General features: G+C 45.7%; 1 protein-coding gene across 1 annotated transcript in view; it reads left to right on the forward strand.

Moving 5' to 3' along the window:
• Nucleotides 1-26,396, forward strand: part of efcc1 (EF-hand and coiled-coil domain containing 1) — a 29,441-nt gene extending 3,045 nt beyond the window's left edge. Inside the window, exons 3-8 of the mRNA XM_063215804.1 lie at nt 15,814-15,950; nt 16,686-16,821; nt 16,961-17,129; nt 20,934-21,092; nt 23,838-23,907; nt 24,469-26,396. Of these exons, the coding sequence (XP_063071874.1) occupies nt 15,814-15,950; nt 16,686-16,821; nt 16,961-17,129; nt 20,934-21,092; nt 23,838-23,907; nt 24,469-24,599 (802 nt within the window). The 3' untranslated portion in view covers nt 24,600-26,396. The remainder of the gene's footprint in view (nt 1-15,813; nt 15,951-16,685; nt 16,822-16,960; nt 17,130-20,933; nt 21,093-23,837; nt 23,908-24,468) is intronic.
• Nucleotides 26,397-27,077: the final 681 nt, after the last annotated feature.

Below are 27,077 nucleotides of genomic sequence, written 5' to 3' on the forward strand. Positions count from 1 at the left end.
ACAGAACTTAATACCTTCTTTTTATTGCTCTCCCCCTAAGTGACGAAGGAAAATGCAATGGAAACGTAATGTGTTTATTAAGATATTCTGCAGCAATGTTTGGAAAGCAGACCCGAACAGTGCTGATGCCCTGCTCAGTTAAACTTTCACAAAGCTGTACTTGTGCCCCATCCAAAACGTCAGAGTAACGGGAAACTGGGGAGGAACGGTTCGAAACCCATCGTGGGCCCAGTCTCAATTACTACATTAGTTTCGTTAATGTGTTTTGTGTCTAAACAGCTCGGCCTCCCCCGGAGAGGTATACACGGCGAGCTAGCGTGCAGGTCTGTCACTGGCAGAAGGCCTGGAAAAGTACGCTAGCACACATGCAATTTAGGTATGCTTGATGTGGTCCCACTCGAGATTTTTAGCCTTGTTTTGTTTGGGTTGGTTTTAATAGGCCATGTGTGTGGCAGACAGCGTTCTCGCCGCTACTGTTGGAAACTGCTCATTTTTTAGGGGTGTTTTACTTTTATAGTGTGTCATTGAACCCCTCGTGCACATAACTGTTTATATAATGTCTGCAACCTGTTTGGCTTTTCCGACTCCCTAGCTGTAATCAGCTCAGGAAGTGTTTGTTAGCATTCACCTCTTTGGCGGTCTGGGAGAAGATGGAAGGTCCTTCAAAACTGTGATGTGTTTTTTTGGGTGAAGGTACTCTCTTGTTCTCTCTCTGTCTCTGTCTCTTTCTCTCTCTCTCTCTCTCTCTCTCTCTCTCTCTCTCTCTCTCATGCTCACTGTTTTAAGACACACAGATTGATGCAGCCACCGTTTTTACAGTGCAAATTACAGCAAAAATTCTCAACCATCCATCTCGATTAATTCCAAAATAAAAGAAAACAAATGCAAAAAGCCTCATTAGCACGTCCAAAAAGGGACTTTACACTCCCAAAAAAGCATCCATTTATACACTGTACAATTTAGGGGATGAAGGAAGCCATTTCAAACATCTGAACGTTCTGTTCAAACGCTGCCAAGTGCTGGCATGCGATTGCAAAGATAGCCCTCTGAGGTTCACCTCTAGTTACTATGTTAGTGAAAGCGCTTTGATTTCTGACAGTGAAAGCCATCAGTAATGTTAAGTACAGGGTGATGTATACCACACAGAGTGTTTTTGGGTGCTAAGAGTCGTATTTCACTTAAGTAATACGTGTGTCCTGGACTGTGGGAAATTATGATATATTATAGCAGAGTTTCTAAATGTCTCCCCTTTAAGCAGGGTATACCAGCTCTGCTACTACATCAGAGCCTATTCATTTCTTTTTCCTGTCATGCTGTCTGAACTTGATAACTGCTTAACATCATACAGTTGGGAAGGTGTGTGGCACAGTTTTCAAAGTAAAACAGAATGAAAGTCTGCGGCTTTGAAGAAAAGCAAAATATGTTTTGTGTTTTGTTTTGTAGTCAGTCAAAACAGAATGGCGTAAACTAGAAACAGAAACTATCTTTAGGGTACTTTACGCTCTCTCTCTCTCTCTCTCTCTCTCTCTCTCTCTCTCTCTCTCTCTCTCTCTCTCTCTCTCTCTCTCTCTCTCTTTCTGCCTGAAACAAGATGACATCACTTCTGTACTCAGCCATATACATGCTTATATGAGTGTCAGCTGTGTGTTACACGGAGTCATGTCAAGTCATGAAAGAGAAAACATTTCTGTAACATCAACATGATTGGGGGCTTTTTCTTGACACAGTTCCCCCAGTGCAGCGAGGAGGTGTCTGCTGATTGAAACCTTCAGGAGCACAATAACATACACACACACACACACACATTCCTCCGACCCTTTCACGGCTCTTTCTAAACGTATGCAAAGTTCCTCGGCAGCCAAAGGGGAGGGCCCTGCTCTCAGCGCTAGGCCCCCATTGATGTTCTTAAGCCAAATAATTCATTCAGTGGCACAATGGGGTTGACACATCAGCAGAAGCTCCTCTTTTCAGCCAAGAAAGCCCTGACCTAAACACACTGAAAAGTTCCCATCCGTCTTCAAACAGTCTCTCTGGCACTCTCTCTGCTCGCCAAATAATAGGCGAACACTCCCCACGGTTGTATCCTAGCAACTGGTCTAGGAGCATTCTCGCACTCGCTGTCTTGGTCACATACTTAATAACACGCATAGGTTGTAGGCCTACATACTCATGCAGGCTAGTTGTCAGCTGCTGCCTGAATGGACTGTGCTTGAGCACTGCCATTAAGAAATGGCCTACTTTTGACTTTATTTTATCTTAGTAGTGATGTAGTATGTAGTGTGTACACACGGCCAAGTCTAAAGTAATCAAACAAATAGCGGTTTCATCATGGTTCATGCTTCCAAGCCAATCCACCTGCATTTTGTCTAACGAGGTTATCGCCTATGGAATTCATTGGAACGCCGAGACAAACCTTTGGATTTTGATGGAATGCTAAGACAGCCATTTTAATCACAAATCTCTTCCTCCTCAGAGTAGGTCACCGAGAGTGCAGAGTTTCACAAACACAGAAAGCAGCACTTCAGATCACTTCAGGGATTTCAGGGCTAGGATTTACATGGCCCTGACTGCTGGAGTCGTAAGTTAACAGTTAACCACTTTGTTTTGTAACCCCCTCCAACTGTTTCTGTTTTGTTTTAAGCAACCATGACATCAATGGCAGATTTATTGCCGTTTATCAAAACCATTCGCTTATCTCTTCTTTCGCTCCGCCATTTCCCCATATTCTTATCACTGCTAGAGTAATTACTTTTAATTGGCGGTGTTGTGAAACAGTTTAGAATTAATCAGTGAAGCAAGTGCTCAAAGGCTCTAACCCAGAGCTCATATATTACATAGGTTACATAGCTATGAGAGGAGCGCAAGGTTCAGTTGACCCTTTTGACTCCTCTTTGGTTGTTTTTGCTCAGTGGCAACCATAGGATTATCACCACGTAGTGTAAACCACGAGACCTTGGAGACCCTCAGAGAACTTTATGGCCCGTTAACAGTCAGACTCCTCTCTCTGTTGTCCGCTTGAGTTCTGGGTAAATTATACGCTAAGGGGTCAAGTACAGTCATGAAACCGTTCCCCTTCACATGAGACAAGGGAATGTAAACTCAAGTCATGAAGTCGTAGGAACACAAAAGAGGTTTTCATCCCAAACCTGATGACACTGGGGGGAAAAAAGTGTTATTTGTTCTTAATAAGACACTGTGCAAAAGCCAAGCGTTGTGCGGACAAACTTCCTCATGCTGAATTTTGCTTAAGTGATGCTGCCGTCAACAGCACCTGACCTAAGCTACACATGGAAGTTAAAACTTTTTGGGAGACCAAAAAGACAACGAGGAGTTTATGGACATGAGAAAACTTTCAGCAAACTTTCCCATATGGATTCGTTGGATTTGGCTTGTTGGAGATGTGGTTTTGGTTCCGGCAGCCACATGTTCCTGGTGTAACTGAGCTTCCATTAGTGCCCTTTAAGGTCTGGGACGCAGCATATGCTGCCAAAAGGCTGGACATGAAAATCAATATTAGGAGCAAGGGTGCTGACAGGGGTGACAAAGGGGACAGTTGTCCCGGGCCCAGGGAGAGAGGGGCCCCAGAATTGGGTCCTCATTACATTGTATGTATTTGGCCGGGGGGCCCTTTCAGACTACTTTGTCCTGGGCCCAGCCAAAGCTGTCAGCGGCCCTTATTAGGAGTTCCATCAGTCTTCTTCTTCTGCATATGTGCACATAACAGACGGACAGATGTGTGCACACACATTTAACTTTCTTTTGAATTAAAGCATTGTGCAAGAAACACGTGGTCCAAGACTTTTGAATACACACATGCTGTAAACACATGTATTAAAACACCCACCACACACATTCACGCTCACGCACACACATTTACACACACACACAAAGAGAGATGGGGAGAGAGATAGATAGATAAATAGAGGGAGAGAGGGAGAGAGAGAGAGAGAGAGAGAGAGAGAGAGAGAGAGAGAGAGAGAGAGAGGAACAAGGAATGATCACTGCACTCCTCTCAGCGATGTTTGATGGTTTGAAGATCAGAGCGAGAGGAAGCTGAACTCCTCATCCGCTTACCCTCCCTACGGAAGAAAATCGCTCAGTGCGTGGGCAGACCAGAGCAGACCAGGCCGTATTGAAGGGGGGGGGACAGTCAATTGAGACCAGAAGGGACATCCAGCAGGGACACACAAACACACTACCATCCTCTTCCTCCCTCTATCCCTACCTCCATCCCTCCCTCTATCCCTCCCTCCATCCCTCCCTCCTATCCCCAGACCGTGAGCAGTAAAGGCCGGAGAGGTAGCCTAGTCAAGTGTGGCCAGGAGGGAGTGCATCCAGTAGGGACACACACACAGACTTCTATCCCCTTGCTTCCTCCAGCTACCTCCCCTCCTACCTGAGGTATCAAAAGTAGAAGTAAAAGTAAATTCTTGGTGTAAGTACAACACTAGCATGTGATATAACATAGCTGTTACACCATTTACTTAATTCTACCTGATGAAGTAGATAGACTGTGTTGTTACTTAAAAACCGCTAAAATCCGACAAGAACCCACCTCAAACTGAATCCAACCAGCGCAGAATCAGCTCATCGAAAAGGAAAAAAAAACACAGGTCTACTGGCTACTCAAATAAGTCACCTGTGTTGTAAGGAAGCCGTGTTTCTTGTTGTTTTTTGTAGCCTCGTACTGCAGATGGGGTCGCCAGCGGGCCTATTCACTTTTTGCTGTTTGTTTGTCATAACTATTGCTATGTAACTTGCTATGACAGCACCGAGAGCCTAAGTAAAAGATTAAGACATAGCCATTACAGTCTTTGTGACAGTAAGGTTATAACAGGCTCTGCGCTAAGGGGTTAACTTTCACTTTTACCTTTGACATCTCTGCTTCCTACATCCCTACATCCCTCCCTGCCACTCCTGTCCCCAAACTGGGAACAGTAAAGTGGTGGGGCTATCAGTGAGGCCAGGATGGAGTATGTCCAGTATGCAGGGACGCACACACACTGCCGTCCCCTCCCTCCTGTCCTATCTCCCCCATCCGTCCCTCCCCCTCCTGTCCCCAGACTGTGAACGGTTAAAGCCAGGGAGGGAGGAAGCCTTTTGATGAGGCTGCCAGGGGCAACGGGGACTCCTCTCTCGGTCACGCACGGCAGGGTCACCGTCTGATCGGCCCACCACGGTCACCGAGCGGGCCCCACGCCTTTTATCTGAGCAGAGAGGTGTGTCCGTCCGTCTGTCCGTCCATCCGCTGGCTGCTCATTTTTCTTTTTCCACCTTTCTGTTCTTTTTCTTTGTTGTTTGTATCTCTCTCTCTTTCTCTCTCTCTCTCTGTCTGTCTCTTTCTCTGCATTTCTCCCTCTCTTTGTCTCTGTCTGTCTGTCTTCCTATCTCTCTGACTGTCTACCTCCCTCTCTCTCTGTCTGTCTGTCTCCCTCTCTGTCTGTCTGTCTGTCTCTCTCTCTCTGCTGTCGCTCAGACTTAGCGACTTTTCTTTTTTCTTTCTTTCTTTCTTCATTCCCCACCTCCTCAGCCCTCCCACCACACAACATCCACTATTGCACCTCCATCTGCCACCAAAGCTGTGCAGTTGAAACACTAGACCCCCAGAGCCTTTAAAAATTCCTTTCCTTTCCCCTTCATGTTGGCAAGAAAGCTCCGCTCATATTCCCCGTGGCCTGTGCTGCTCTGCATATGCACACACTCAGGGCTGCTGATAGCTTAGGCTGGGCCCAGGACAAAGTCATCTGAAAGGGCCACTCACCCAATACATACAATGTAATGAGAACCCAGTTCTGGGGGCCCCTCTGTCCCTGGGCCCGGGACAAGTGTCCCCTTTGTCCCCCCTGTTGGCTTCCCTGCACACACTCATCCCTCTTAGCACTCAGCACATGATGGCGAGCATATGAACACACGTACTGTAGTTTCATCTCCACCACCTCAGCTTTTGAACCGTTCCATCTGTCTCCATCTGCTTTGCTGTGTGTGTGTGTGTGTGTGTGTGTGTGTGTGTGTGTGTGTGTGTGTGTGTGTGTGTGTGTGTGTGTGTGTGTGTGTGTGTGTGTGTATGTGTTTGTGTTTGTGTGTGTGTGTGTGTGTGTGTGTGTGTGTTCTGCATTTGTGTGTGTGTGTGTGTGTGTGTGTGTGTGTGTGTGTGTGTGTGTGTGTGTGTGTGTGTGTGTGTGTGTGTTCTGCATTTGTGTGTGTGTGTGTGTGTGTGTGTGTGTGTGTGTGTGTGTGTGTGTGTGTGTGTGTGTGTGTGTGTGTGTTCTGCATTTGTGTGTGTGTGTGTGTGTGTGTGTGTGTGTGTGTGTGTGTGTAAGTGTGTGTGTAAGTGTGTGTGTCGCCTGCATCCACTCTTAACCCCAAAGCCACATCAAAGGGTTTCATAATAAACTAATTATCCTCAATTTCTGCCGGCGGTAGCTGTCAGGAACATTTTTGCATAGAGAGGGTGGGACGATTTTTTTTGTGTGTGTGTGGATGGCTGAGAAAGAGGGGTAGTTTGAGGATCATGTGTCGCCAGGATGCTGAGCTGTTAAGTGTGGTATAAAAGACAGGTCTGCAAAACTTTAATTAGATTAAAAAGTTTCTACTTTCATTGAGTTAAGTCTCTCCTGTGATGCATCATCGAAAAAAGGGGCATGCTAGAACAATGATTACAGAGAAGTTGCTTGGAGGCTGAGCTTCACAAAATGTGTAAGTACTTCCAGCACCGCGAAAGAGAAGAGAGAGAGAGAGAGAGAGAGAGAGAGAGAGAGAGAGAGAAAGAGAAAGAGAAAGAGAAAGAGAAAGAGAAAGAGAAAGAGAAGAGAGAGAGAGAGAGAGAGAGAGAGAGAGGGGAAAGACACAGACAGAGATGAGTGTCTTTTCCTGGGGAGACGGGAGTGATTCCTATTAAAACCTTGATCGTCTAAAAGTCCAGCTGTCTTCACCTGATTCAAAACCACCAAAAAGATATTCCTCTAGTTGCATAACAGATCGCTCAACTGGAGTTCTTCTGGGAAGATATACTGAAAAAATGTGTTTTTGTCTGTCTGTTGCCTAACAGCTTTGCCAAAATATAAATCTGAGCAGAGAACTGATGTGCACTTGGGTATTTTCGCAAACAGGTTTTTTATCTGACACATGATGATGTGAATACCAGACACATGTGAAAAAGGGAAATCTGCCCATTTTGTGCAGACAAAAAGCATCTTCACCGGCAAGACTGTGGGGCCGACTGTTGCATAACATCTCCTGGACCATGTTGCCTTTTAACTACTTCAGGAAGCGGGGGGAGGCTGGTGTGTGTGTGTGTGCGCGTGCGCATGTGTGTGTGTGTGTGTGTGTGTGTGCGCGCGCGCGTGTGCTTGCTTGCTTGCGTGTGGGTGCCTGTGTGTGTGCGTGCATTGCCTGTGTGTGTGTGTGTGTGTGTGTGTGTGTGTGTGTGTGTGTGTGTGTGTGTGTGTGTGTGTGTGTGTGTGTGTGTGTGTGTGTGTGTGTGTGTGTGTGTGTGTGTGTGTGTGTGTGTGTGTGTTTTCTGGGTGGTCAGCTGGTGGAAACAGACAGAAGAGAAACGAGCTTGAGTTCATTACCATTGGGAATAACGAGCAGCACCTTTTCGCCCCCAGGCCCTTAAAAGCCAATGAGGAGCAAATGGACAGAGAGAGAGAGCGAGAGAGAGAGACACAGAGGGAAAGAAGGAGAGAGAAACAGACCTCTTGAATCAGCTGGGGCCATTGATGAAGCTGTGAGCCGGCCAGGCCAGGCCTGTGGACAATGGAAAGTGTTGGAAGAGGAACAAAAACGAAGGCGAAACAGTGGAGAAGAGAGAGAGAGGAGGGGTGGAATGGGGGGGGGGGGGTGATGGAGAGAGGGAGGGAGGGAGGGAGGGAGAGAGGGAGGAGAGCAGAGAGGCAGAAGAGAGGAGAGCAGAGCAGCTCAAAGAGCTCGCCATCTGGGGGAAGAGAGGCAAACACTCGCCTGTTTGTTCTCCGGGTCCTGTCACCTCAACCTCCAGAGATGGATGTCCGGGGCTGCTCCACAGAGCAGAGCAGAGCAGAGCAGGAAAAGTCAGGTTGAGGAGAGAAGTGGAAGTGGGGGAGAGAGAAAACAAAACAAAAAATGGCCTCTGCCACCAGCGTTGTTGACTTTATTTGTTCTGAGGTTTCGGTCATAAATAATGCCTGGCCGGTACTCAACAAGTGAGAGAAAACATGTCAGGGGCTCTTCTGTGGCATGCAGGGAAGCCAACAGGGTGGGGACAAAGGGTTCACTTGTCCCTGGCCCAGGGAGAGAGGGGCCCAGAATTGGATCCTCGTTACATCATATTGATCGGGCTTGGGGCCCTTTCAAATGTCTTTGTCCCAGGCCCAGCCAAAGCTAGCAGCGGCCCTGGTGGCATGGTTCATTGACATAAATGCTGAGTGGGCGGGTCCAGGGAGGGTGTGGGGGGTGGGGCATTCTTGAGTGGTTTGTTGTTATTGGTGAAGCTGTGGTGTGTGTATGATAATATATCAGCTAAGTAAGTAAGTGTCTTTAAAAAATAAGTAACCACATTTGGTAGCCCCTTAATGCACGCCGTAACTCCAGTGACACGCTGTAATAGTCATCGAAAAGTTAACTACCACAGTACTACTACTATGACATAACTCAGGGCCTTTAGTAATGCACCGCAACCTGGCCATTGCCCTTCTGGTAACAGCAAATTTATAATGCCATGTCTTAAAATCTTTTTTATAAAAGATCTGACAGCCATCTTGCATACTGAAATGAGAGGCAGGGATTTTGCAATAAAATGGGGCTGGGGTTTGGGGTTGGTGGGGGGCTACATAAACAAAATGGTCTCATGGTGTTACCTCACTAAAGAAAGTAGCGCAGTCAAGTGCTCAGCTGTGGCAACAGTTTTCTTATTATGTAAGCCTAGGACTCATCCCAAAGGTCCAAAAGCCAACAGAATATAATACCTAAATCAACTGAAGACGATGCAAGAGGAATTCTAGAGTGAGAAAAATAAACCCTTATTACCAGCAATTATAGTGCAGTGTATGGACTTAGCTGTCCTGTTTCACCCTTTGCTGATGAAATTGTATCCAACTTATTGTATTGACAGGACTCTCTCTCTCTCTCTCTCTCTCTCTCTCTCTCTCTCTCTCTCTCTCTCTCTCTCTCTCTCTCTCTCTCTCTCTCTCTCTCTCTCTCTCTCTCTCTCTCTCTCTCTCAAGATGTCTGAAAGCAGGAGGTGTTCTGTTTTATGGCTCTGTTGTTCTTGCACTGGCTTCAAACCCCTTGTTGGCCAAATGGGCTCCTTTTCAGACTTGGAAAAGTTCCCCTTTCCCACCCCCACCCCACCAGCCCCCCTCCTCAAAACCTCCAACACACTCTGCCTACATCAGCATGACTGCACCAACGGTGGTGAGCTGAGCACAAGCGAGAAAAAAAAAGCCACACAAAATTTTCATAAGAGCCTTGGGAACCCACCTTGAAACTACCCTGAACTCTCTGCCACTCCCTCTAACTCAATGCTGTCTCGTTTCCACCATTTCTTTTGTTTTTTTCCCTCTTTGGTTGTTTTTCTAAGGAGGTTTACTCATCTGGGTTGGCCTACAGTCCTCTTTCAACCATATTTATGACAAGCTCATGGTCCCAAACATTGCACGAAAAAAGACCACATCTTTTCCTACTTGCCCTTGGCTTTGAGAGAGGCACATCCTGCTGTCAGCCCCGCAAAATGTAGGTTATCTCTTGTATCTCTTGTTATCTCCGTCCTAAGCCTCACGTGCGCCCACTCTAAGCTGCACCCAAGGTCTGATTGATGGCACCGTGGAGACTGAGGCGCAGCTAGCCAACAGGCTGCTGCACAGACAGCGTCTTGGGGGCCCCATGCAGGCCACTCAAGGGCCTGGGAAGGCTAACAGCTTCCAATAACTCAACTACAGCCATGGCCATTCAGTTTCCAATGTGAGAGTAGTGGTTTCGGGTGCTCAAGGTGCTTTTGTCCACGCTCACCCCCTGACTGGAGCAGAACAAGACTCAGTGTTATTTTCAGGTTTTTGTTGTTGTTGTTGTCTTATTTAGTTCCAGTTGACGCCATGTTTCCAAACTGTCACAAGAGATTCTCGTGCTCATTGCTGGATGGTTTCATCCATTCATTGTTCTGAGACCGCTCTGACCTGAGTGTTTGGACTCACTGGAGGCATGGGGAGGGATGCTTGAGCTCAGAGGAGAGGAGTGTTGTTGGGGGGTGGGGGGTGTACGGGACGGTAGTTCAGCCTTCCCCTTCTAATAAACACAGGAAGTGGCCCTTGGTGTCCTCCTCGCTCTCTAACCACGAGCAGCTGGGCTCTCACCGGCCCACCAGTCCAGTCCAGACCCGCCCCATCGCTCACGTCCTACCACTGCTCCCTTGCTCTCTTTACCCCTGCTCCTGCCCCTGCCCCTGCCCCTGCCCCTGCCTCAGCAACCATAACACAAGACCCTGTTATGAATACCTCAACGCTGTAATCCGCTGAGTTAAAGTGCTTGTGGCTCTGGGGGTGACATGGGAGGTGATTCGGGGGTCAGGTCAGAGAAAATGATGGCAGTTTTTTTACTTACGGTGGGGGTGCTGCTACACACAGGCCAGACAAGGCCGAGAGAGTCTGTCAGCCGACAGATCTTTGGAGGAGCCTTGCATTGATCAAATATTAATGTTGCTGGTGGAGGCTTGGGGGTGGGGGTGCTTGTTGGGGTCTCTTCACCTCCCTTTCTTTCGGCCGCTGCATCTGTTTCTGCTTTGGCCTATAGTGCCCTTTGTTTTCCTGCTGAAAGAGAGAAAGTAAATCAATGGGCGCAGGCCTTCTCTCCCAGGGGCAGGGTAAAGAAGGCATATAGATTAAGATCGACCAGCCATGTACTTCCATAATTAGTTTGTGTTCTCCAGTCAAAGATACAGGCTAGTCCTTAGCTTTTAATTTCCTTTCACTAAGTCAAAGTGTGTAAGAACAAACAGACATGGTAATATAATGTGTTTTGCCTCAAGATAATGTATTTCCTATCTGATTTGCCTCCAGGTAAAAAACATTTATTACTTTTATCATATATATACCTGAGCAGAAGAGAAGCTTGGCTTTGGTTGAAGTTAAACCTGGCTTTAGTCATTTTAAACATCCTCGTTCCTGTGCCCAGAGTTTCCATGATTAGTTTTGCACATCAGTTATTTTCCTGGGCTCAAGTCGAGCGGTGCCTGGATGGATGCAACAAGCACAGCCTGTGCGGAATGCTCTGGAAATGTCCACATGAATATCGAGCCTCACTCCTTTGGCTTGTTTGCTAAATCTTTTGACGCACGTCTTCGGTTTCCTATTAAAAAAATCCTTGACAAACAGAGCAGAGAGTATAAGTCAAAATGGCCACGTCCTGCTTCTTATGGTAAGCATGCAAAATTCCCATTAGAATCCAATAGGAAATGTGCATGCATAAACATCAGGACACAGTCATTGTAAATAAAGTCCTTGAGAAGAAAAAAAAACAGTTATGTTTAGCACGGCCTGTGCCAAATTCTCTGTTTGCCTCCTCCGCAAAGCTCGGCTCATGTGATGTCAGGTATGCCTTTCGGCAACATAAAGCGTGGAAATCAAAGAAAGGGGAATTAACAACGACGGGACAGCTAACGTATGCCAGATGACTGCTGAGAGAGTGAGTGAGTGAATGAGTGAGTGAGTGAATGAGTGCGTCTTTCATGCTCGTTCTCTAGACTTGTGCAGAGCATCCACAGTAAAAACGCAGTCAGAGATTCTCTGAGTATTATCCAGTCTCTCTGACGCAGTGTTACTTCAACACTTAGAGAGAACTCTGGGACCAAATACACTCTAGAAGATATTAAATGGACTCCCTAAGTGTTGAATTAACACTGCAATTTTTATGTGCATTGCTCCGTTTCCTCTGTGACATCTGTAGACAATACAGAGAGCAGGCCACTATGGAAACACTGTTTGGCCCAATGGAAAACGTGGGCCGGCAGAGGCCATGTTGCATGCAAATGTAGTCCATGTCACCAAAGCCATTCCCCACCCTTTTTTTAGACCAGACAGACCTTGGGTGACATAACATGCTTGGAAATAGCTGTTATGAGCTGTGTAAGTTGATGTTATTTTTATCGACTTGAAGAAAGGGAAGGCATTTTTCAGCATGAGAAATGAAGGTTATGAAATAGTCATATTTTGTAATCGCCTAAAAAAAAACCTCTTGATGTAATTTTTCCATTCAGCATTAGCTAGACAGTTCACCAGTCCAGATACTTCTAGGCCAAGTGCACGCTGGCTTGGGTTTGCAGCAAAACCCCAAAATGCCTGGAAAGGGTTCAGGTGTCTGAAATCCTCTGTCTACTTTGACTTTTATTTGTGTGTGTGTGTGTGTGTGTGTGTGTGTGTGTGTGTGTGTGTGTGTGTGTGTGTGTGTGTGTGTGTGTGTGTGTGTGTGTGTGTGTGTGTGTGTGTGGTTGTGCATGCATGCATGTGTGTGTGTGTGTGTGTGTGTGTGTGTGTGTGTGTGTGTGTGTGTGTGTGTGTGTGTGTGTGTGTGTGTGTGTGTGTGTGTGTGTGTGTGTGTGTGTGTGTGTGTGTGTGTGTGTGTGTGTGTGTGTGTGTGTGTTTTGATAGCCTCGAATGTCGCGCAGTAAATTTTAGTCCTTGGCGATTACCCAGAGCTTTCATCCGAGCATCTGTGCATATATACGTTTCATTCATGAGCGATCTGATAACCCCTAGCCTACAACTGCTTGCACATGTACTGTATGTACGTCAATTAACACAACTCACACACACACACAAACACACACACAAACACACACACACACACACACACACACACACACACACACACACACACACACACACACACACACACACACACACACACACACACACACACACCGATGCATATACATGGACACACACACGTTGGTTCACACTGTATTCACACACCAAGGCTACACAACTTGCACACACAAGTTGAGCAAGTCTCATACAGTATGCATACACACAAATGTACACACACTTTTAATAATTGCATAATAAATGCCATATTCCAGCACAGAGTGAGAGAGAGAGATTCAAATCGACATCCTTTTGGCTTGAAGGAATACAAGGCACAAAAACTAGGCTTCTTCCGGATTCTTTTGTCTATGGGAGTCTGGCTTGCACGCGTACTCCCGTTGTCTCCAGAGACTCCCCAGAGTGGGTCTGCAGAGCCGCCATTCATTCTGCTCGACGCCACACGGCCCTACTACATACAGCTCCACTGAGCCAAATCTCTCCTTCCCCCATGCAGTTCTATAGGCCTCCTCCACCCCTGCATCCTCTTCACCACCCGTCATCATCCCCCACTCCCACCAGGCAACGCCAGCAACGCCAGCACCTCCACAGGCCCTGTCAATTAAAGTTCAATTAGTTACAGTGTTCTGTGTTCCCTCCATGCCAGCCGTCCCGTCCCTCCCCAAACAAGCAGCACCACCACCACCACGGCTCGGGAGGGAGGGAGGGCACACAACCAATTTTGGCAGCCAGAAGTCCCCATGGAGACTCCTTTTGAGGTTGTGTGTGTGTGTGCGTGTGTGTGTGCGTGTGTGTGCGTGCGTGTGTGTCTCTGATGGGCGGTCCCTTTGCTATTGTGTGTAACAGCTGCAATTCCAGACGTACAGCATGTATAATATATATGTATGTCTATAGGCGCACATCACATCTCCCTGCAGCCCTCCTCCCTATACCCCAACACCCCAGACCCCCCATCCACCACCACCACCCCTCCAGTTTCCCAGCAGGCACTACTCACACCTCAGCATCCCCCTCTGACTGATTGCTGAGCTGGGGCCCCCCAATTATTGACCTCTGCTGCTGAGCGCCGCATGTACCCACAAGCTCGTTTTGCTGTACCACGACGTGATCTTTGTAGCACTTTGCGCTTAACAGATTTATGGAGGTTTTACGGCAAGGTTTTCCTTTTCGCCTCTGGTGCAGGGAAGGAGAATAATGTCCGTTGTACTGTTGTAAGGTGCTGCCTGCCGGAATAATTTGGATCAGGTCCCTCACGGGATGCATACTGCTGAAAATGAATTTCTCTTTGGTGGTATTTCCAACCCCCCCCCAATCTCTCTCTCTCTCTCTCTCTCTCTCTCTCTCTCTCTCTCTCTCTCTCTCTCTCTCTCTCTCTCTCTCTCTCTCTCTCTCTCTTTCTCTCTCTGTCTCTTTCTTTTTTTATTCCTCCCTCAGCAGGACACTGTCATCTGGAAGCACTTACTTGTCTGCTTCAGCATGTCCCGCTATCGTGTTTCCCTCCTATATAGTCAAAAGCCAGGGAAACAACTGTACAATTCAAAATGATAGCAACATGATGGTGTATCTGTTATGTGTCTATGCATGTTTCTGGGTTGAAATTGTGTTTATTTTTCTCTCGTTATAAGAAACCGATGCCACGATAGAGGCCGTGTTAAAGCACAATTTAATTTCTGTTCTACATTTTTTTTATGATTTTCTTAAAAAAAACCTTGGCTCTCAAAGCTTCTCATCATTTTCATTTATCTTTGAAACACAAGGATAACATAGGAAAACATCAGTCTCGCTCGGAGCACCCATCCCTCAAAAACGCAGCTCTCGAAAGCTGCTGCCGAGTCTTGTTTTAATTATGGTCTGCCAAAGCAGGCCTTCAGACGGCCAAATCCCATGTGCCAATAAAATTATTATGGTGGCTATGGGCGTGTATTATTAGAAGCATCTCATGTTACTTTCTCTTCCCTTTGAAGCTACGCAATGCGGCCATTTAGTCTATTTCTCACTTTATAGACACATTTCCCAGGGAAATGATTGCCTTGCTATTGTCATATATTACACTATAATGGGGCTGAAAAAGCATTTAGGGAAAGGGTATTTACATTATATTGGGCTATTAGATGTAGGTCTACTCTATAGGTATATGTTTCCCTATTGTAATACATTCCCGTAATCACTGCACTGCTGAATCCCCCTAATTTTAGTATTTTCTTGCTACAGTGCATTAGTTCAACATGTCCCTTTGCGGGTACAGTGGTGCTGTGTTTTCCTAAGACCCTGCAATGATGACCAAGTGTCGTAAATTATAACGCTGAAGGCTTTAGGTTTTCCTTTGGCATGGCCCAAGGTGTTTGAAGTTATGGATCATGTTCAGCAAGGCGGACATTATAGTGGAACATTGTGGCCCGGGACCATGGACAGGTTTTGCTGGGACCAGGACAAAATCATCTGAAAGGCACCCACTCGCAACACACACAATGTAATGGCTTCCAAATTCTGGGGCCCTTTTTTTTCCTGGGACCGGGACATCTGGCCCTATTTGTAGAACTACCTAATGGAGGACCTGGATGTGGCATGACGGCACAGTGAACATTGGGGTGGCTCCATTCAATGTCAGTGGAGACATGTGTCAGCATTCTAAAGAGCTGTGCAGACGTAATGAATGCGCACCCCCTTGTACATTTCAGTGTGGTTCACGCACCCCCTAAGCGAATATTTTGATGTGCTGATGGCCACGCAAGTCTGATTCACTGTGCATTCACAGCACATTATGCACAGTTGTTTTGGCCAAACCTCTTTTTCAATAAAAACTCATATCCACCATTGCTCTATTTAGCTCGCGCACCCCCTTATGGCAGGCCGCGCACCCCCAGGGGTGCACGCACCACAGTTTGGGAAACCCTGCTCTAAAGTCATTTTTCTGCTTTCTGCAGGTCGGAGGTGTCCAAAGTGAGTGTGCCTTTCTAAAGAACTGTATAAAGAAATCAATGTAATGAATGATTTAAAGTCGTTTTTTTCCTCTTTTCTGCAGGTCGGAGGTGTCCAAAGTCAGTGTGCCTTTCAGCGAGGCTGCAGATCAGCAGTTCAGGGAGGACAGGAGGTGCTGTCTGGACACCCGGCAGACGCGTCACTCACCCACAGGCCATGCGGAAACCTCCCCGGATAACAGTAAGGCGCCATACACTTCTAATGGAGTACAGTGCCCTAGAACAGAAGAGAATAACATTGGACTATATTGAATAGAATGTCTTTTATATTTTCACTGCGCTCATGTCTCAAGTGCAAAAATGGCTGCAGAATTTATGTACTATAACCAAAGAAGCATTTACTGTGTTCCTACTTTTCCTCATTAATTGATTGAATTGAGAAAACATGCATTGCACACACATTTTAATCAGCAATATATTTTCGTATAATGTGTGTGCTGCGTTAGTAGAAGAAATACAGCATGTACAGTATTTAGCTATACAGTACATGAAGAGCTTCATTGCAAAACGACGTATGCATTCTGGAAATGTATTGGGAAATTTACATTTTTGTATTTTTTATTTTGCATTACATTGCTTTGCATTGCAAGATGTATTTTACATAGGTTTAACAAGTATGTTCTCAAAATATTTGAAAGGCAAGAATTCACACATAGATCAAAGGGCGTCTGGACAGTCTTTTCCAAAAATAAAATGCAAAAAAGTCCAAAAATGGCGTTTCAGTAATTTTGCCACAAATTTCTTCAAATTTACCCCACACAAATAAAAAAAAATCTTCAAATTTACCCCTCACTATCTCGCTTAGACAGGGTAAAATTCATATCAGTTAATCTATAGTGCTGATCCGGTGAGTGAAAACAGAAGTGCATAATAAGTGATCGCTTATCTGTTCTCCCCCGTGCCTGTGGCTGTCCAGTGGAGGAGCAGCTGTTCCGCTCGGTGGAGGGCCAGGCGGCGTCGGATGAGGAGGAGGAGCGCTGGACGGGGGAGCAGCAGAAGCAGGTAGACGAGGTCAAGAGGATCCTCGCCAGGCTCTCCTGCTGCGGAGACAGGTACCGTTACAGCAATGTCCCACAATGCAACCCACCTCACATCCCACATCCTGCATTCCACACTCCCCATCCCAAACCCTGCATCAGAACCAGAACCAGAGACAGAGAGACATTGTTTTGTGTGCTGCTGTGTCCTCAGGTGTGACGAGAAGGCAGTGAAGAGGCTGCTGTCCCATTTCGGCAGCGAGTCGCGCGGCGAGGAGAGCCGGAGCGCGGTGTTGGAACTCCTGGAGAAGGTGACACGCCTCAACAAGCAGCTGGAGGTCAGGGAGAGCCAGGCCCGAAGGAGCGACACACACATGGACCAGGTCAGTACGAGCACACAGCACACTGCTAATGTAATGGAGGCCAACTAGCAGAGTGTGACGTGGAACGTTAGTAAACCTCCCTCCCGAAGCCTCACACAGTATAGGTAGCGCTGGGCTATCAGACTTGTGCTTGAGTACATCGGTATCGTGCTGTGTCTCCCATTGACGAAGTGGCGAGTTTAAAACTGAACTGCATATAAATGCACCCTATGTGTAAGCGCCAGTTAGGGCATCAGAAGGTTGCCGGTTCGACTCCCAACCCACCAGGTTGGTGGGGGGAGTAATTAACCAGTGCTCTCCCCCATTCTCCTCCATGACTGAGGTACCCTGTACTGTGGAGTGCTGTGTCACAATGGCAATGGGAGTTTCCCAGGTGGAATTTCACTTCATTTTCACAATCTTCTTCAAACTTTCTCCACCCAGGAGGAGCAACTCATGCATACCATAGCGCCCTCTGTCACTCCTTGATTCTCTTTATTCACCTCTACCTTCCTCCGTCTCTCCCTGTCTCTCTCCATCCATCCTTGTGTATCTCCCTGTCTCTCTACATTCTTCCTTTTTACCTCCCTATCTCCCTGTCTCCTTTCTTCGTCCCTTACTGTCTCTACCTTCCACTTCATACTTTCATTTTCCCTCATGGGGTCAACACAGTGTGTCTATGCATCAATGAAATACATGTATCTATGTATCATGCTTTATAGTTGCATGCAGTAACTCAGCTGCTGCTATGTTAGCTGGTGAGTTGGTCCATTGGTCAAGAACCGGTTTGCCTTTTAGGGGGTTTGCACACAATTCAGGTCTGCTGACCATGTTGTGAAATACAGTAGAGTGGTGTGTGGTCTCTAAGTTTCAGGCCGGGAATCCATCCAGAGTGTAGCTTTTTGTTGTGTTTTTAGGGGATGTTAGGTCGACCTGACCTCAGAAAGAAGTGGAATTCACCATCTTCAGACCCAGGACAGACCCCACTATACTCCCCACCACAGCACTCTCAGCACCCTCCCCTCTGCCTCCTCGTCTGTTAAGTAGCCACCTACCCCACCCCCTTTTATAACCAAGGGGCTGCCAAAAACAAAACATTCGAGTCTCAGACAGGTTTTGGGTGCTGATTTGGCACAAGGCTTTTGGAGCCTGTCCAGATTATGCCTTGATAGCATCCAGATGTGTGGAATAGGTCAGCTGATATTAGGCGGGGTAGAGTGTGGTGGTTCTAGTGGGGGCGGTTTCACATGTGCCTTTATGAGAAGCCATTAATTTCCACACAGGCCCTAAGCTGAGTGTAGAGACCATAGAAACTGATGTGGTGTTCACATTTACCAAGCAAAAGCAAGTGGTTTACCCAAACACATATTTGCAAGTTTACTGCTTTGGTGTAATTATTTTTCTTTTTTTTGTGCATTTTTTTTTGGTTAGTAACCAGCCAGCTTCTGTCAATGTTCTGGCTGTTGCACTGCACAAATTGTATTCAAATGTAAAAACATTCAAAAGGAGTGCTTTAGTCTTTTTTAAGTCATTCAAATACCAGTGTTGCCCTACTGTTCTTTGTCATGTTTGACCGCAACAAACCGTTTGCTTATGTGTATGCACACATCCACAAATTTGACAAACAAACAAAAGGAAAATGTTTGCAAATGGCCGCCAATGTTTGCAAACACTCCTCGCCTCACGCAAGGGGCCTGTCTCAGACCGAAGGAGCCAGGCGCCAGGCTGAGAGCAAAGACATGAGCATGTACCTAGAAGGCCATAATATCCCTACTAGACCACATAAAAAGCCACAGGAAGAGCGGAGGGTAAACACAAATTCCATTTACGCTCCTTTTCCGTTTAATGTTCTTCCGCACACTGTCAATTCCACAAGCATTTCTTTTTTTGCTGAAATGCAGTGTTTCAGTCTTCAGTTAAATAATAAAACAAATGGTCTACTTGATAAAATGTCTAAGTATCATCAGGATATACTTTTTAAATTTACTTTTTAAAGCTGAAGTATGAATTAGGCGTGGGGGTTGACTAATAATTAAGAATTGCTGGCATTTTAAATATAGTAAAGCCATCCTTTATACAGCTGAACAACTGATTGGGCAGAACCCACATCACCATTAGTCTACTACCATGCCCCCTCCCAACCCACCTGCTAGCAATCCATCCCCAACCATGTCCCTGCGCTAGTGTCCCATACATGACAACTTAGCCCCCAGAGCTACAGCGCAGCTGAAAACAGGAGATTAGAGGGGGCTAGTTCTGCTAAAGTGTTGTTCTAGAAACTGAGGTCTAGAAGGCAGAAACCACAGTGAGTGGTGTAGCCTTCCCTTCCCTCCTGTTTCCTTGCCTTCAATTCCCGACTGGCTTCTGACTGCAACACCCACCCAACTATCCCAACCGCTAGCCCTGCTGTCATGTGTAGCACCCACCCAGCTATCCCAACCGCTAGCTGTGGGTAGGGAGACACTGTGTGTGTGTGTGTGTGTGTGTGTGTGTGTGTGTGTGTGTGTGTGTGTGTGTGTGTGTGTGTGTGTGTGTGTGTGTGTGTGTGTGTGTGTGTGTGTGTGTGCGTGTGTGTGTGAGCGTTTCTGTGTGTGTGTGTGTGTGTGTGTGTGCGTGTGTGTGTGTGTGTGTGTGTGTGTGTGTTGGGGGGATGGTATGTGAGTGTGTGATTGTTTGCGGCGTATGTTCAATTATAAAGCTTATAACTGCCCTGTGCGTGTGCGTGTATGTGTGTGCATGCGCACATGTGTATGAGGAGGGGTATGTGAGTGTGTGATTGTTTGCGGCATACTAATAGGCCTAAGTGTGCTCTGCTCTGTGTGTGTGTGTGTGTGTTTAGTGGGGCTCAACTTTTGCGTAGGAGTATGTGTGTGGGTCTATTTGATTGTATGTTTATATGGGTGCTTGTGTGTATTTCTGTGTGTGTGTGTGTGTGTGTGTGTGTGTGTGCATTCGCACAGCTGGTTCTCACTGAACTGACCACAGAAAATGCACGCGTGCGCAGGCACGCACACACTCATGCACGCACACACGCACGCACACACACACACACTCACACACACAAAACACCAGTCTACGCTCCAGCAGTTCTAAATGCCGGAGCAGCTCCAGCTGAGTGGAGCTTCACCATAACATGAACACATGCAGCCGGGTGTAGAGCTAACAACAGAGTAGACTGGAGCAGGAAGGAGGAAGAAGAAGAAAGGAAGAAAGAAAGACTTAGTGTGCTATTAACTCCTGTGTTTGTTTTGATGTGTGACTCCGGCCTGGTTCAGTTCCAAAACCACTCGCTTGGATCAGAAACAAAAAAAACTCCCCCCTTTAAAAACAGACTTTGGTCTGTGTCTTCGGAGCTACAGCAGGTGAAAAGTATAAGCATTGAGTAGAGGTTAATTCAGAAAGTTACATGTTTCCATAAAGCACTTGGTTTAATAACAGGCGATGTTGTGTATTTTCTTAAGAATGTGAATTGTTCAATGCTTTTATTGACACACATTATCCTCTTTTCCACATCTGTCTTTCTTTCCAATTGATATTTTATGGAACCAATGAAGAATCCACGCTGACAACATGCACGCGCGTCTGTGTGTCTGTACACTAGCATGGTTGCTGTGGAAGAAAATAATGCTGTTTGTTAACATTTGGGTGATGTGTTACTTTTTATGTAACCTGGTTCTCATGCAGATGGTTGTTACCGAGCTCACGAAGATGGGCGAAAATGCACGAGGGTCTGCGTGAGAACCAGGCTACTTTTATGTACCCAAGGAATGGTCTTCCCGAATGAAATAATTCAAATGCGAGCCCGTCTTTGTGGTTGTCTTTCAGGTGAAGGATGCACTGGTACAGGAGCTGCAGCAGAAGGCGGAGGAGACGGAGCTGCTCCACATCGAGCTGCAGATGCTGGAGACGGAGCGCGTACGCCTCTCCCTCGTGGAGGACAAGCTGGTCGACGTGCTGCAGCTACTGCAACAGCTCCGAGACCTGGTCAGTTCCCACATATACAGTAGCTGCTTCACTACACCCTGCATTAACACACAAAACAGACATATACTGTAGGTAGGCCTATAGGTCAGTGACTCATGCATGGACTGTAGGGGTCCGAAATTATGGGGGAACGAATAACATACACGTAGACTTGGAGTAGCCTACTGGGAATGGTACCCAGGCCCTGCCCTCGTAATGACGGAACACCTTCGGCTCTGCTAGTACTCAGGCATTGAGGCATAGAGCTTGTTCAGGTACAATCTGAGCTCCGCCTGGCTGGGGAGCTCCACCCACTTTGTCAGGAACGAATCCACTTGGAGCATCTCCTCGCTCCTGGGTAGACGTGTGTTCAAGGCTGTGACGTGGTTTAAGCAGAGACGTTCTATTGGGACTAAGAAAATGTTTGGTTTAAACTTCGGCGCAGCCTTTTCTACCCTCGACCAGCAGAAAGTCAATGATAATCAGGCTATGGGAATGGGCTTGGACATGGATCTGAAATACAGTTGACACCTGTGGAAAATCGGGGTATTGGTATAGCTGAACAGGGAGATAAAGCATTTGCAGACCTACCAGTGACAAAGCCTTAAACCATGATATGGGCAGACCCAAAATCAGGTGAAAAGGTTAAGTAATTACTACAATTGATCGGCTTCACTTACAAGGCCTGCTGATTACAGTAGGGAGGCCTGACAAGTGAGGGTGCGGCACAAACCCTTGCCCCACCTTTGGCCATGGCATGTCCAGCAGGTATAAAATTCATAAAGGTTGGAGCAGGCGTTACCCAACAGTTTTTCCTCTTCTTTTAAGGGTGCTGACCAAAATATTGTGAAACTGAAAAACGAGAAAAGGTCGCACCATGCATAGGTTTCTTTATTACACAGACGCGTTTCGGCGTTCTGCCTTCCTCAGCTCATTTTCCAGTATGTATGAATTCATGAAAATCATTTAGGAATTCCAGGTGTCAAAGCCCTGTACACCGGTACATTTCAATACACAAGACCTTCAGTCTTCATTTCACTCCACAGTTCCCTCACCGCCTCAGACCTACTCTGTTGCTGTGGTAGGAATGTTGACATGTATACAGTCATGCGTGTCCATGTCCAGTGTCTATGGAGGGTGGGTTTGGGGTTACACACAGGGTCACAGAAACTGTCACTGAGACGCACCTTTGACAAATAGTGTTAATGTGTCACTCAGCCTCAGCATTCACTTCACTTGGTGTCCCTAGCCTGTGCCTGTCATACGATGCCCTCTATTTACGTCTCTGTCAGGGTGTTGATGTGATGGATTATATTCCTCGGGGTCAGGTGCAGTGCAGTGGCATAGACTGATTTTGAGCTGTTTTGAGTCTTACATTGTGTTCATACTTGGCACGATTTATTTCCAGTCACATTCTTGTCCAAGAGAAGATACGGGAAAAACAGACAAGGGGTGTAATTACTTACTCGTGATGCTGCATTTTCCCCCCATTCATTAGACTATACTCTTACCATGTCAACATCTTTTGTGAAGTAATACATCTCTTGGACGAGACAGACTTTCCTATGGTAACTCAAATACAATTTTTCTATGTAAGAGATAGGAAATAGCAGATGCACTCTCAGATTTGAGAAAAAATATTAAAAGATGGCAAAACTGTTAAAAAGCACATGGAGCCATGTTTTGCTGCCATTTTGGCTATCATCAGGGCAATTTTTTACGGGTGCTAAAGTCTTAGATTTAAGAGCTTAAATAAAACGTGGCAAAAAGAGTACAGTAACAAAACTTAAAAATGAGTGTTGTCTTTTTGTCCTGAACTTGATTGGCTGAATGGCCTGAATGGCTTCGGATAGTAACCGATAAAACAAGGAGGTTGGGGTGAGGGGATTACTAGATCATGATAACATGCAAGCCATCACCATTCAGGATATGAAGTGTCTGGTGAAGTGCCAGTACATACACCTTTGGACTTGCAAATGCAAGAGGAAGTGAGTGAAGTGCTCTTAGGTGCCACTCCTCCCATTCATGGGCCGCACCCAGCACGGTCACCCGCTGTTACACACATACACGCACACACACGCACGCGTCGCGCACACACACACACACACGCACACACACACACGCACACACACACACACACACACACACACACACACGCACACACACACACGCACCTCTGTCTGTGTGTTTGCTCTGGGAGAGACACATGAGTAGCACAGAGGCAACAGCAGGTGTACAGGTCTGACAATGGATTAAACTGGACTCACAAAAACACAAAACATTGAGCTTCCATGCTTCTCTCACCCCTAAATCCACAATGGATGAATGATTTTTTTTTGTCTGATTAAGAATCTGCAGGTACTTTGATGTTTGCGTGTACAGGTACTTTGATGTGTGTGTATACTCTGTTCTTTGGAATGATCGAGTGTCAACTGTTTCACGGGCTGCTGGCCTATTCCCGCCTTGAGCAAACACCTGAGTCAGAATCAAATTCCTGGTGGATTGGAAAGTGTGTCAGGCAGGCACCACTTTTGTCAGTAATATGTCCCTTTCTGTTTATACTTCTCCATGGTGGTTCTAAGGTGACATTACATTGGATTACGTTGCCCTTAATATCATGTTTTTATCCAAATTCATTCACAGTTACGTGTAGGTAAAGAGCATTAATCTGGAGCTTTGCTCAAAAGCTCTTCAGCCATAGATGAGGGAACAGGAATGCCATTCTTAATGATTAACAGCGCTCAAAAATTTCTCTTTCTGTTTCAGAATGTCTCCAGGAGGTCTTTGGGAAAGATTCTTCTGAGTACGCTGGAGTCATGCAGTGACCCACAACACGGTAGGAAACCACAACACATCACACACACAAACACACACACACACATGCACGCATGCACACACACACACACACACACACACACACACACACACACACACACACACACACACACACACACACACACACACACACACACACACACACACACACACACACACACACACCAAGCACTCCAATTAGCACAGTAAAATATACGTACTGTATGTATGTAAGACATTTTTGTGTGGCCCCTTCTAAATTGTGGGCCAGTCTCATAAGAAATACAAAAAGCGCTCTGGGTATAAGGAAATGCCATGTATGCCCGATTAGCAGTCCAGCATGTCTACCCAAGACCTCCCGCCCACATTAACGGAACATTATGATTATATTTCGGATTGAAAACAATGTGATAAAATCATACAGACATTTATATATATGCTGTAAATGTTAAAAGAAAAGCAAAGAAAGTGAAACATTCTGGTGAGATCTTCTCATTCATAACCCCATATCCATGTCCTGATGGAGACACTGTCATAGCAAGACTTCATATCAGAGTATTGACATCTGTGGTCTTCTTCACAGGGAAGGCTCATATCCTGGAGGTACTAAATGCCCTGTACCACGAACTGGCGGCGTGTGAGGTTCTCTCCAGCAGTGGCAGCACTGTGGAACGGAGTCAGTCACTCTCAAACCCACTCCTCATCTCCTGCTGATGCACACTGCCACCCTGTGGAGAGCTGGTGGAAGTACAGACACTCTAATAATGTTGTTTCGGACTGCCTTCATCCAAGCAGCTGGGAATCCGGTAACCCGACAACGCACTGCCCATTGAAATGAATGGGACAGGGAAATGTGGTGTGTGCTTACATGGAAACAAGTCCAACAGGCGGACAAAGATGCGTCCGTCTATGCACTCGGCCGCCTTGTGGACACAGGAGGGAATGACAATTTAAGGAATGCGTTTCAGACGACCGACAGACCGACGGATGGACATACCCTCTTATAGAGATGCTAGGACGCATCTAAAAAAGGGCACAAAACATGATGACAGTCTGGATTTAATTGGATTTCCATGCTATTAAACATAATCATGAGACCAGGTTGGAAATTCACATGTGAACACTGAAGGACAGAGACCATTTTTTACATGAACAAGTGTAAAAATGACAGTATGACATGTCCGTATCATTCTTTACTAAGTCATTCATTTGAAGGCATTTTGTATATTCTGAGCCTTTCTGACTTAAATGTTGGTCTTTAAATGCAGATTGATCAGTGTGTTTGTGCATAGACAGAATAGCTGTCATTTTTTTCTGACAAATTCACCTCACAATGCATAAATACAGTACAGTACATTTCTGTGCACAATGCCATACCAACATTTTCTTTGTAGAGGACAAGCTGGAACAGAAAATGGCAATATACAGAATTCATTCCTTCATTCTGAATTCTGTATTCTTTTAAGGTCTACCATTTTCAGGGTTGTTAAGGTGTTTGTTTGATGTGTAAATTCAGACTGCATTCTTGATGTTGAAGGTACAAGCATACAGATTCTTTAATGTACCACTGTGAAGCAAATTTGTTTTTTTTTTACATGCATGCACCTTTACATTACAAATGTACCATTCCATTTCAGACTCTTATCATCAAATTCTGAAATTGTATACTGGCAATGCTATATTTTATGTATATATTATATGCCTTTGATAGGAGGATATTTGTTTGAACACATTAGAATTCAGTTATGTGGGACATTTATCCCATGACACTTGTTTTTACATGGATGTCTACATTCTTAAATAATCTGAATCTCTCCCTAGACTCATTTTGAATGAGTAAAAATCTGACTGATTTGATGGCATTATTATAAGATTATCAGGTGTTGTTGATGTTTGTGTGTTCTGTTTGTCTCTTTTTATGTGTTTATTGTTCCTTGTAAAATGTCTTTGAGACTGCATCCATATTGTCATATTGTGTTTACTCCTTTGTCTTTTTAGGGTTTGTAACATTAGTCTAAGCACTTGAGGTAGCCTAAACACAATGTCGCTGAAGGCTACCAGCAGCAATTTCTCTATTTGTTGGGTCCTTCTTAATGCTAGACAATTGACAGTGAACTCAAGCCATAAGTTGGGCAGTTGTGTTTCTTATCCCACAAATACCAGATTACTTTGCTGACACCTGTGTCATGTTGTCACTGTTAGATGAACTAAAGAAGCTACCTGTGATTCCAAACATTATCTTTCATCCGCATTTCTACACAAAAAAACATAGGCCTACCTGTTGAAAATTACCTTAAAAACTCATTGTAGCAATGGTCTACCATGTTGGAGAAAGCATTTTCCCTGAAATTGATGTTTATTTTCTCTCTCAAATAGAGACAAATGTAGCAGCTATATTGCGAAGTTTGTTATTCTTTGGCATGTTTGTCCAAAGATTAAACTATTACTCCACTACCATTTGCCTATTCTTGAATATATTGCATGACCTTGCGGTGTACCTGCACCACCACACCTGTTGTCATGGTGAGAATGTGATAAACCGTAATGCCATCGAGGAGGTGTTCCCCATATGGAAAGGATATTGTAAAATCACACAATTTTTACAATTGTTATATGACAGTGAAAACAGATATATTTAATTTGGTAAATCTGTATTGGTAAACATTTAGAATTTTTGAAACGGCTGTACTAAAGCTGTATTTGACACTCGTCCCTCATAGAGTATCCTTACAAATGTCAGATGAAGTTCATCCTTACTAACATAGAAGTATGTTTGTACACATGAAATTGATGAAAAGTTAATAGCTGTGAATAGGCCTAGGCTACGCACTGTCTCTGTGTGTGTGTGTGTGTGTGTGTGTGTGTGTGTGTGTGTGTGTGTGTGTGGAGGGAGAACTAACTGTAGCCTATGTGTGTGCACATTTGTGTGAAATACAATGTAAAAATGTGAGGGTTCCTCAAAGAACCTTTAATTGGGAGTGGGAACCTAAAAGTTCTCTGAGGAACAACACAAGTTCTGGGAAGAAGCCCAAGGTTAGAGAGGAGTTCTTCCACAGTTGGCGCATTCAGGCTGACTGAGAGCCATGCCGGTGCCCGTTCCCGCACCTGTGAACTGGCTGGTGTGTTCACGCTACAGATCTTAGCTTTCATGGACCGGAAAGTTGGTTTGCAATGCGAACCGAAAAATAGGCT

The sequence above is a fragment of the Engraulis encrasicolus genome, chromosome 14 (genome assembly GCF_034702125.1).
Source record: "Engraulis encrasicolus isolate BLACKSEA-1 chromosome 14, IST_EnEncr_1.0, whole genome shotgun sequence".
Taxonomy (NCBI): Eukaryota; Metazoa; Chordata; class Actinopteri; order Clupeiformes; family Engraulidae; genus Engraulis; species Engraulis encrasicolus.